The 12,512-nt window shown below is 46.3% G+C and overlaps 1 protein-coding gene across 10 annotated transcripts in view; it reads right to left on the bottom strand.

Annotated features, from left to right (window-relative positions):
- PDE5A (phosphodiesterase 5A) overlaps positions 1 to 12,512 on the bottom strand; it is a 783,446-nt gene that overhangs the window by 135,307 nt on the left and 635,627 nt on the right. For all 10 annotated transcript variants that reach the window (XM_086961429.1, XM_086961430.1, XM_086961428.1 and 7 more), the window contains one exon: positions 4,346 to 4,471. In XM_086961429.1, the coding sequence (XP_086817555.1) occupies positions 4,346 to 4,471 (126 nt within the window). The remainder of the gene's footprint in view (positions 1 to 4,345; positions 4,472 to 12,512) is intronic.

Raw genomic sequence — 12,512 nt, 5'->3', positions numbered from 1 at the left:
CTGGTGGTGTGTGTGCCTGGTGAAAGCGTGTACTGATGGCTGGTGGTGTGTGTGCCTGGTGAAAGCGTGCACTGACGGCTGGTGGTGTGTGTGTGTGCCTGGTTAAAGCGTGCACTGACGGCTGGTGGTGTGTGTGTGTGCCTGGTGAAAGTGTGCACTGACAGCTGGTGGTGTGTGTGTGCCTGGTAAAAGCGTTAACTGAAGGCTGGTGGTGTGTGTGCGCCTGGAGAAAGCGTGCACTGACGGCTGGTGTTGTGTGCCTGGTGGAAGCGTGCACTGATGGCTGGTGGTGTTTGTGCCCGGTGAAAGCGTGCGCTGACGGCTGGTGGTGTTTGTGCCCGGAGAAAGCGTGCACTGACGACTGATGGTGTCTGTGCCCGGTGAAAGCGTGCACTGAAAGTGTGGTTGTGTGTGTGGTTGTGTGTGTGTGGTTGTATGTGTGGTTGTGTGTGTGGTTATGGTTGTGTGTGTGTGTGGTTGTGCGTGTGGTTGTGGTTGTGTGTGTGACAGTAATACTAAAAGCATCTCAAAATAAAGGAACACAAACATCGAGTTTGTGGAAAGAGAAAGCACGTTGTAAGTCAAACGGGCAGCAGCAAAGCATTTAAACATCTTCAATTCAGATGGGTTGGTTCAGTGTTTTGCCCTAAAATAGCTGGGATTTTAGTTTCAGTGCATGCACGTTTTAGAGAAGTGAACGTGGAGGCTTGCCCCGTTACGAAACAGCTGTGGCATCAGCAGCTGCCTTTCGACCAGGTTTGTTTGCCATATACAGAACTGCTGCAATAGCAATACAACGCAAGCAGTGTGGCAGACACTGGCAGGGTTAGTTTATGAAAAACCCAGCTACGCCGCGGAGGCTAGCGTCCATTTGGCTCTGCTGAAGCTACTCTGTGCCTGGGGCGGTGACCTTTCCGGATTAACATGGCTTCAGGTCAGGAGGCCCAGCGATGCGATACGGGTGACAGCCCTCTGTACTCAACTCTTCAAAGATGTGCTAGATTTAATAATACTCCACCAGGGCAAGGGGAGACGGAGAAGAGAGAGATAGTGAGGATAGGAGACAATTTGTTGGTAGGCAGAGTCCAGGACACAATGCATGCCTTAAAAAAGAAGCACGTGTGAAAATAAAGGCTAAACCCCAATAAACAGAACTGTATAGATCTTTTGTCTATATGCGCACTTGATCGGTTTGGCATTTGTCACAATAACTTAACTCTACAATGCATGGTGCCGGGCATGGTACTGATTTACAGTCTTTTTGGAGTAAGGCTAGGGCTGCAGGTCCCATGTGAGTTCCTCTGCATCTGAATGAACAGTATTTATAAAGTGCCACAAATATCCATTGGCACCTCACTGCTAAGAAAAGATTCAATGAGTCAAAATGAGGAGGACGAGAATCTGGAGGGGACTAAAGAAGACTGAAGCACCGCGTTTTCAAAAGTTTCGTGAACTTCTCATGATTTTGTAGAGGGAGCAGGTAAGCTGGGTGGGGGGCTGCACTAACTCTGCAGGCCTTTGGGAAGACCATTTAACTGACGTCCTCCAAATAGTTGTATTTGTCTCTTCACTATTACCTCATAGAAAAATGTTTGCGTGTCCAGAGGGTGTTTACTCTTTCTTTTTTCTTTTCTGCCCAGCTGCAGAGGGGTTTCGCCTCTTCATGACTGCCCCCTTCGCATTCAAGACAGAACTTTTGCTGCAGCAAAGAGCCTTCCTACTTTTGTAATTCCATCTCGGTCATTGGCTGTCCTTTGTCTAGTATCATTAATCGCTTTAGTCTATAACAGTGTTGTCAGGTTTGTCGCTTAGTTATCTTCAATTCATGCTGGATGTGCCATACCAGTTAGTTTGGTGTCAATTATTGAAAAAAACATCCATCCGGGTCCTCCTGTGACCCACTTGTACAATCTTGTCACCTATGAATGGTCAATAAACCAGATGTCTTCTTGCCGCCCATATAGCTTGTCAAACGAAAGACTACATTTGTGTGGGTGTCATTTTGACCCGCCCCTTGCCATTCCGCACATATGTTTTGTACGCATAGGTCCCCACCTGCCCACTTCCAGGCTTCTTTCCGTGCACATACCGTGCTATGGTGCTCTTGTGGCTGCACTCATGCTGAAGGAATGGCTCCAGACTGGGCGGATGTGGACCCTGGCCTGAGCAGAACTTTGCACATGACTCCTGGAAAAATGAATTACTTAGAAATGTGCCATTCTCGTGCGGGAGAATGGGTATCCCTTAGTGGCCTGAAAGCCATGTATACCTCCAAGAGGCATACCGGGCAGCACTGTGTGCTCAAGCAGTAAGAGTGGCTTCAATTGCCGTTTGACTCCATGATTTCCAGGTTTTCGCTGGCCGTGCACAGGGTTCGATGCAACCTGTAAGCGGCACCGCCCGGGAGAGGTGGCGCGGGAGTTAAACGTGCCACCAAGGGCTTTCAAGGAGCCGCGATAGGGTGGGCATTCTGCAGTGTGGCAGCAGGGGCGTGGAGCTGACGTCACATGCACTCACTCCCTCCCTCTGCCTCTCTTCCGGCTGTGTTGCAGGATGGAGCTGAAGTCCTCCACTGTGAGTATTCACTCCCACCCAATTGTTGCTTTAATGGCGAACTAAGCGCGAGACTCTGAGGTGTGTGCTCTGCTGTTAGAAGGTAACGAATTGGAGCAGGCAATGCTAGTTAGAAGTTTGTTTGATAAACACACGGGGTGGGGCGGGGAGGGCGGCGAAGAGCGCGGCGGCCGGCAGAGGGCACGCCATGGGGCACTGCACTGGCTGGGCTGGACACGTGTATGAGTGCACCAGACCTCACATGACCCTGCCCGGACTGACTGCAGCCAGGCCAGCTCCCGGGGTGTTGCCGCCTGGGCTCTCCAGAAGACGGGATATACAGTGGCAACAACGCAGCCGCTGAGGAAATGTACGCAAAAGCATTCCTGGTTTCACGAACTTCCAGGGGACAGGTCGAGAGATGTATTTATTTATTTTATGCGTTTTTATATAGCGCAGACTTTACCCACTGAGGGCCCCGGCTGAAGGAAACACGACGGCGTCCCGCGCTTGCAGCGCGGGTGTGCATTCAAAAAAATTAAAGTGAAAATAACCTCGAGCCTAATTAACACGCAGCGCCATGCCGCCAACCAGCTGTACACACTTTAGAAGCAAGTGCGTCTTTAGAAGCAAGCGCGCATCTTCACAAGAGCGTCCACAGACCCCAATCGCCAAAAGCCCTGCGCGTGCCCCTGTCTGTACCATTTGAGAGGCAAGTCGCTGACAATAAGTCTTGTTGGCGACAGCGCTTCACGCTGCGTCGCCAGGTGCGAGACCCAAAAATGGTCATGGGGAATGTAGTCCCCAGGTCTCATAGAGGGTTGGAGAGGGGGAGATACACGCCCCTTTCCCCTTAAAAAAAATAAAGGTGCCGGGGGACAGGTGAGTAAAGTTTTTGGGGACGGGGACTGCATGCCCATGTTCTCCTAAAAGAAAGAAAGGCCCTGGAGGATGGGGTCCCTGGGCCTGTAAAGGTTCAGGGAGGGGGGATGCGCACAAGTTACCAGTTCTAGTTATTTCAAGTAACTATAACGTGTGCCCTATGGTAACTAAGACTTGTGCCCTCCTCATGCGCACTTAATTACCCCACATATTACATTGCTCCTGACATGTTTTATAGCATCATTGATAACATTTTAAATGACATAATTGATGACAAAACTATGCTTGCATAACGGGGACACGTGTTATCTTAAACATAGAAGGGTCCGGCAGACTAAAAGATTTCTTTGAAGACAAAACCCTCAAATATAAAGGCGGTGGCTGGAGAAGGGAGTGACATGTCCTCGAACTAAAGAGAAAGGGCTGGTTCCACCGAATATCTAAATCCTCTGAAAATGATGTCATGGATTCCAAAGAGACGTTGGAGATTCAATCGAGACAGCAACAACAACAATCTATATCCTGCCCCCCCAAAAAAGATGCGCCACTATTGATCCTCCCTTTCTTAGTAAGTGGACGCCAGTATTCTCCGTACCCTCCACCCCCCAACACTTGGCCCTTCGTATTGTATGAAATCATAACAACGTGCAAGTGTCAGATTGTTTTATATTAAACTGTAATTCAAAAAGATATAAGATAAAGTGTGGACTAAAAAAGAAATTCTGCATCAGCGGATAAGGCGTGCAAAACAAACAGCACACGAAACCATCTCTAAACAAGGGTTATTGAGATGGAAGTACAATCCCTACATCGTTGTTTAGAAAGTAACTCTTCTGATAGCCCGATAAATTGGCACAATCAACTGTCTGGCATGTTTGAGATTGTATTCTCCCAGAAACATCGTACATACCTGAATTTTACCAGTTCTTAAAGCGGCAAACATACACTGGGCTGTGTTAAAGGCATGCCTCCAATTGTGATATGCAACATTTTTCCTATAATTCTTCTTAACGCTTAGAATCCACCTCCAGAGGACCTTTGGAAAGAAAAACACAATGAACAGTTTAAGAGAAGTGGGGCACTGTTAACCACTAGCCTGAAACCATTGCTGATACTAACCCTGCCATCACTGATGTGATAGAACCAAATCAAACAACATTGTTGGAAAATGTGGAGACATAAACCATCTGAAGGCTAATAAAACAAGCAATGCTGTCTAATTCTGAGGAAAGTAACTCACCGTCTGAAACAAACAATATTGTATAGAATATTCACATACCATAACTTAATTTCAATTTGAACATTGGAATGTTGAGACAAAGGAGCCAGGGGGAATTTAAATCCCCTCGAACTCCCTTAAGCCTTTGTTTTATTTGTCAGAACATTCTGCCCTCTAATGAAGAAATGTTCTAATAGCCTTATAGCCCGCCGTTACTGGGCTATACCTGCATTAAAGGCCTGCTTCCTTGTTAAAGGCCCTTGCCTTCGGCTCAGGCTCAGGCCTTTAATGCCTTTAATGCTGGAGTGGGCTATAAGACTATAATAAATGGTGAGAAAGAAATTTGTCATTCTACATTTCACAAAGGCAACAGACAGGAAGGAAATACTGTGTCACTGAGGCTAACGCAAACAAGGCTACTATAGAAAAATAGATGGACTGAGGCGACACCACCAGCTTTTTGTTCCTCAGGGTTTCCAACAACTACCCGTTCTCGAATCAGAGCATGTGGTTTCAGAGATGTGAGAGCCAATCTCTGAAACTCAGATAGCGTCCTAATTATTTCTCCGTGGTCTTTAGGAGGGGGCACCCCTTACAGTACAGTGGAGGTGAACTGGGAATCGGAAACACTGAATTCAATTGGGTGGCTGGTGGCTCTCTATGATAGTGATTCTTAATGCATCTGCAGATGGCCACACTCCTAACAATTCATGGAAAACCCTTACCTCTTTAAATCCAGTATGGCTGATGTAGAGTAACTTACATGTCAGGTGTACAAGTATGAAGTCTTTGATCCTTCTAATTTTTTTTAAATGAGTATCACTGTGATGGGTAATATTGAGTTGAGTGAATTTATGATATTGAGTTGAGTGAATTTGTGACAGGCCAGAACCTATGAATGGCCTGTAGTGCAATTGTAGAATCAGCAAAACCAAAGGGGATGATGGACGGAGTGTTGAACATTGCAGGCACTCACCCCCAGTCCACTGATCTGGGTTTAATCCATCATCATTCTTTAGCTCACTCCGCCACCCCAGTTCAGACATGGCCATATGCAAATCAGTCCGACCTTGTGCCTCATGGGAACAGTCCAGCCTGAACTGCCATCCATGTCTTCCCTGGACCGGAAACAAGCATCTGGCTAATCAGCCGTCATCAGCCAGGCTAGCTTGAATCCAGTGGTAAAGTGAGCAAGGAACCCATGTCTGGGCAAACCCTGCCGACTTAATGCGAACAAAGCAAAACCAAAGGGGATGGTAGAATCAGCCTCATGAGAACAGGGCCAGGCTAGGAACCCAAACCAGCCCTGTCAATTATGACGGACCAGCCCCCCTGCTTCTTTTATTACTGGGGGCCGATATAGCAGCACTGCTGCCGATCCGGCCCCAGTAACAAAAATAGCCCACACAGCTGTAAAGTTGTCCCCCAACCTTTCATTCTACCGGGGAAACGCCTGATGCTCGCTACGGTCAGTCTGGCCCTGCATGACAAGATTCAGAAATGCTGTCCGACCTCTACTGATGTTGCTAACATGAGTACCATTGAGATGTATACCATTGACAATGGGAAGAAGGCATGGTGGTCCTCCATCATGTCTGAGGAAAGGTGCCAGAATATTGTATCGTCTGACAAATATTATTTGCTCAGTATTGTGAACAACCAATTTGCCATATTGGACTTGAAACAGGAAACCTCTACCTATTAGGACAATATTTTTGTAAGTGATATTTAGGACATGATATTTATGTTGGGCGATATTTTTGTATACTATATTCTGACAAGCAACTATCCCTGGAAGGTATGAACACACAGATCTATTCAGTCTGTACTTTGCTTGAATAATTTATTTTTCGCCACCTGACAACTGAGAACTAATACACTTTCTATAAGATATAAACATTTACATTTACAACTGCTACATGCTATTAGCCTTTATTTATATATAGTGTGTACGCGGCTCAAGGGCATTAGACCTCTTTAGATGAGCACCGCATTACATTAAATATGATCAGATTCAGAGGTGGTCCATTATATTGAGTGGCGGGACTCCACCCCCTCCATTTTCCAAAGCAGGATGAGTGTCTCTCAGGCTAAGCGTCATATCAGGGTAAAGCAGCCGGCGCTTTACAGGCTCACACGCCTGGCAGCCTGAGCCAGGTTTTGCTGAACTGGTGATCTTGCAGCCCTAAGGGCAGTGGCTTCATCAGCCTAGCAAAGCCCTCTGAGGCCTTGTCCTCATAACCAATAGATTCAGCCCTGAGCACTTCAGATGTAAGCCCTGATGGCCTGTTATTGATGCCTTGTCACAGAGTGAGGTGAAGTCAGCAAGTCTCACTGATCCCACCCCGCTATGTGCTTCCATAGAGAAGGTCCTCCTCTCATTGGCTGACCCATGAAAAGGATAGCTGATAAAAGAAGGCAGCAGGATCTTCTGTGTTTCCCTTCCCTTTTTAAAGCCTCCAGCTCCTTCCGGTAATGTCATGCGTCTCCCTCCTCTTACCCACTGGTCCTGCCACCCGCCTAGTCTTGGTAAGTGCTTTTTTGAAAGTTTGCATTCATGCATATATGTATGAATGTATGTGTATTTGTGTGTGTGTGTGTGTGCAAGTGTGTGTTTGTGAATAGTGGTTGTGTGTGTGCGTGCTTGTGAAGGTAGGGGTGTGGATCAGCGTACTTGTGAATGGGTGGTTTGAGTATGCGTGGAAGTGAGACTGTGACCACCCAACTATTTCTTAAAATTACAAGACGCCACTGTTAAGATTGACTTTTTGTGTATGTGTGTTTTTAGGCATGGTGATATTAATTTTGTTCCCAGAACCACTGAATTTTGAGCCAATGCAGAGACTCAAGTCTGGTTTTCCAGTCCCATAGTCGGCAGCTTGGGCTGTTAGGCCACACCTCCATCATTTCAAATAGCACTCTTTTTCCTGTTGAAAGTTCCAGATAGGACTGCCACGATTTACAAAAAATCTCAGCAGGGTGTAGCTGTGTTTGCTTCTTTGTCCAAATTGCCAAAACGTTTTGGAGGGGCTTCAAGCTCTAAATTCATGCTTGCCAAATCTGCCGATTAGGTGGTAGGCTAGCGCTTTTTAGTGAGTTCTATGGCTTGCCGATGTCGCTCCACAATTCTCCAGCTTTTTAAGGCATGTTTCAAGCAAAAATGTGTTCGTTCAGACAACCAATGCAAGTGCTGGTCTGTGGGCTCATGACAGATATGTAAAGTAAACACATAAGAGATTCGGCTAAGCTGACAGTGGCTGATTGTAGAAAATGGGCAGCACTAGATAACAAAATCGGATTTAATTAATGCTTGGAACACTGCATTATTTCTTTAACCCATGGTTCATGTTCGTGTGGGTAGATTGACTGTGTAGTTAGTGCACCATGCTATGTTGACAGGCAAAGCTAAAATGCACGTCTTCAATGCTGCCACACTAGGGCTAAAAATTAACAAGCTTTGGCAAAGCAAATTGGTCTAATTTATAAAACAGCTATTGGCGTTGCCAATAGGTTTTAGCCATGTTGCACACAAGCGTGGCCGCTTTTCAGCATGACTAAAGGCCAGTGGGGTAAAGGAGTGTGGTAAGGAGTGGAGTGTCATACAGTGGGGTGTTATGGAGTGGCACAGAGAGTTTTGAGTGACATGGAGTGGCGCACCATGGTGTAGATTTGAGTGACGAGGAGTGACTTGAAGTGGAGTGGAGGGAGCAGGAGTGTCATAGAATTTAAGGGCATATAGTGGAGTATAATGTCGTAGAGTTGAGTAGAGTAGAGTGTTGTGGAGTAGAATAGAGTGTAATAGAGTGTCACAGAAGGTGTAGCGTAGAGTGGAGTAAAGTGTTGTAGAGTGGCTTAGAGCATAGCAGGTTGTCGTAGAGTGGAATGGCAGAGTGGAGTAGTAGAGTGGAGTGGTGTGGATTGATGTAGGGTGTCGTAGAATGAAGTGGCATAGAATGTCATAGCGGAGTGTAGTGAAGTAGAGTGGAGTAGTGTGTCATAAAATAAACTGGAATAAAGTAGCATGGCGTGGCGTAGAAGGAGTAGCGTAGAAGGAGTAGCGTAGAGCCTCGCAGAGTGGAGTAGTGTCCTAGAGTAGCATACAGTGTATGAGTTTTGTGTAGTGACACAGAGTGGAGTACAGTTTAATGGAGTAGAGCATCATAGAGTGAAGTATCGTGGAGTGGAGTGTCAAAGAGTGGAGTGTCATACAGTGGCCTAGAGTGAAGTGCAGTAAAGTACAGTGAGGCTGCAGAGTAGATTGGTGTACAGTGCAGAGGTGTAGAGTACTTTGTCTTTTAGTAAACTGGTGTAGAGTGCGCTGGTGTAGAGTGCAGTGACATACAGTTGAGTGGCATAGAGTGCAGTAGCATAGAGTAGAGTGGTACAGAATAGAGTGGATTGTCGCTGCGTAGATTGCAGCAGTGTAGAGGGCATTGCCGTAGAGTGGAGTGGCGCAGAGTACAGTAGAGTGGGGTACAGTGCAGTGGCATAGACTAGATTGTTTCAGAGTAGAGTGCAGTGGTGTAGAGTGGGATGGTGCAGGGTAGAATGGAGTGGTACATGGTGGAATGCAGTGGTGTAGAGTAAATTGTTTCAGAGTAGAGTGAAGTGGTGTACAGTGGAGTGGTGCAGGGTAGAGTGCAGTGGCAGAGAGTAGTGGTGTAATGAGCACTAGAGTACAGTGAATTGGAATAGAGTGCAGTGGCGTAGAGTGCAGTGTTGCACTGTAGAGTGCAGTGAAGTAGCCTATACTGAAGTGGTGTAGAGTGCAGTGGTACATAGTAGAGTGGGGTAAAGTGCATTGACAGAGTAGAGTCATGCAGAGTAGTGTAACCGGTCCTAGGATGCTTGTTTCCAGTCCAGGAAGGACCTGGCCGGGCAGTTCGGCTGGACTGTTTCCATTGGGCGCAGGGTCAAGACTGAATTGCATATGGCTGGGTCCAAACTGGAATGGAATGGTGAGCACAAAACTATGGATTTAGGCCCAGATCTCTGTACTGGGGTGAATGTATGACATTGTTCTGCATTCTGTCCATCAATTGTTCTTTTTGCACGAATAGTGTATAGAGGCATAAAATTCAGTGACAGTCAGCTGTGGCCGCTGCAGGTAAGAGTGGTGGGGGATTTTGAGAGATGAGCACGAAAGAATTAATTAATTTTCCCCCGTGGTCGTCTTTTGAAATACCCACCACCGGGCCCCACCGCACAACACCGCTCTTACCTGCAGCGGCCGCAGCTGCACAGAGTAGAGTGGCGTAGAGTGCATTCATATGGAGTGCAGTGGCGTAGAGTAGAGTGGTGCAGAGTAAAGGGGTGCAGAGTAAAGGGGTGTAGAGAGCAGTGGCATAGAGTACAGTGGTGTAGAATACAAGAGTGGCATAGAGTTTAGTGACGTAGAGTACAATGGTGTAGAGTGGCATAGAGTGCAGTTACATAGAGTAGAGTGTTGCAGAGAAGAGTATAGTCACATACAGTGCAGTGGTGCACAGTAGATTGGCATAGAGTGCAGTGGCGTAGACTGTATTTTTTTTAAGTTAAGTGGTGAAGAGTGCATTGGTGTAGAGTAGAATGGTGCGCAGGGTACAATGCAGTGGTGTGGAGTGGCGCAGAGTGGAATGACGCCGAATTGAATAGAGTGGAGTAGAGTGCAGTGGAGTCGAGTAGATTGGTTCAGATTAGAGTGAAGTAGCATAGAGAGGAGTGGCATAGAGTAGAGTGTCATAGAGTGTTGTGCCAGAGAGTACAATGGTGAAGAGTAGATTAGAGTGGCTTAGAGTAAACTGGTGTAGTGTGCGGTGGCGTAGAGTAGAGTGGTGTCGGGTTTAGTAGCAGAGTGTGCAGAGTGAGTGGTAGAGAGCAGTGCCATAGAATTCAGTGGCAGAGTGTGCAGTGTTGCAGAGTAGACTGTCGTAGAGTGCAGTGGTATATAGAAAAGAGGTGTAGGGTGCACTGACGTAGAGTGCAGTGGTGTAGAGTATTGCAGAGTATAGTGAAAGAATAGATTGGTGTAGACAAAGGGAGAACATTTCCGGATTAATATACTAAGGAAGCTGAAACCCTTCCTTCCAATCAATGATTTCAAGACGGCAGTTAAAGCTCTAGTTATCGCCAGGGTGGATTATGGAAGTGTCTCTCTTTGTGGCCTCCCCAAATCGACAACAGCACCACTAAGAGCCTCCATCAATGCCGCAGCCAGACTCATCACAGGCACGAAAAAAAGGTCCCACATCTCCCCTGACTTAAAAGCCTTGAACTAGCTACCATGGGAAGCCAGAATTCACCTAAAATTGCCTGCATGACTCACAAAGCCATTCACCATAGGACACCCAGCTATCTCACTCAGAAACGGATTATCTCTGGGGATAATAGATCCACAAGAAGTGCAGAAAACCTATTACTGAAGCCACACAGATTCAATAAGACGAAAACTTATAAACGTTCATTATCAGGGATGGCTCCTAGGATCTGGAACACACTACCCCCAGAAACCAGACTTATCACATCTACTGCATTAAAGTAAAGGCGATTCTCATGGAAAAATTCGCATGATCATTAGCTAAGGAAACCATGACCTCACTAGTACCTCTACTGGTAGTTCTTTTAGAACACGGGTACAAACAGACAATCTAGGCTGCTCAGTCGCTTTCTCGTTCTGCACCCTTTTCTTTGTTTTACTTTGCCCAACTTGTTACTTGTATTTGATCTACCTCCTTTGTTTGATTTATTTTTCACATTATGTCATGTATACTTGGTCGACTTGTCTCTATTTTGATGTATAATTTTTCATCACTGTTTCCAAAGTGCTCTGATATCTGCAAGGGTCTGGTTCTTGCTCTATAAAACTTTCAAAATAAAAAAATAGAGTGCAGTGGTTAGAGTAGAGTGCAGTGGCATAGAATAGATTGGTGCCGAGTAGAGTGAAGCAGAATGGAGTGGTGCAGCATAGTTTGCAGTGCATAGAGTGAAGTGGCATAGAGTGGAGTGGAGTGGTGCAGAGTGCAGTGAAGTAGAGTAGATTGTTTCAGAGTACAGGGAAGGGGGGCAGAGCCGAGAGATGCATGGCAAAGTGGAGTAATACAGGGTACAGTGCAGTTGTGGAAAGTAAAGTGGTGTAGGGTGCTGTGGTGCAAAGCAGATTAGAGTGGCATTGAGTGCATTGGTATAGAGTGCACTAACGTAAGGTGGAGTGGTACAAAGTAGAGCGCATTGGCGTAAAGTGCAGTGGCATAGAGTACAGCGTTGGAGTGGTGCTGAGTAGAGTAGAGAGGCGTAGAGTGGAGTGGCGTAGAGTGGAGTGGTGCATATTAGAGGGCAGTGGCAGTTTGGAGTGGCATAGTGTGGAGTGGTGTGCAGTGGTGTGGACTGGCACAGAGTAGACTGGAGTGGGGTAAAGTGGAGTATGAATGGTATAATAGTGCACTGCCATTACAGACAACACATTTTCAATTAAAATGACAATTACGTTTGCCTAGATATACAGTTTTATTGATACAAATATACAGATCAAGTATACAGATCACAAACAATAAGGTGTGGAAATGGCATCACCTCACCTAGTGTATTGATTTGTTCTGATTGTACAGCCTCCCTCTTGCACACCCGTTGAAGCCAGCATGATTGTCATATAAAAGCTCTCACTTTGAAGTCAGAGAAAGGAAAGGAAACACCAAGCTCCCTCAGAAGACAGCAAGTCGTTTGACCTCTGTTTTTGAATGCACAGCAAATGTGACAAGATAAGAACAAGATTGAAAGGCCTGTTTACAGAAAACAGGCTCTCAGAAGGATACAGTAAAGAAGGTATGGGCCACGGAAGGGACAAACTCAAGCCGGACAGCCTAAAACAAATAAAGCCAGCAAA

This window comes from Lissotriton vulgaris, chromosome 3_1 (assembly GCF_964263255.1).
Source record: "Lissotriton vulgaris chromosome 3_1, aLisVul1.2, whole genome shotgun sequence".
Taxonomy (NCBI): Eukaryota; Metazoa; Chordata; class Amphibia; order Caudata; family Salamandridae; genus Lissotriton; species Lissotriton vulgaris.
The sequence above is the reverse complement of the archived record's forward strand: the minus strand, read 5'-3'. Positions and strand labels throughout refer to the sequence as shown.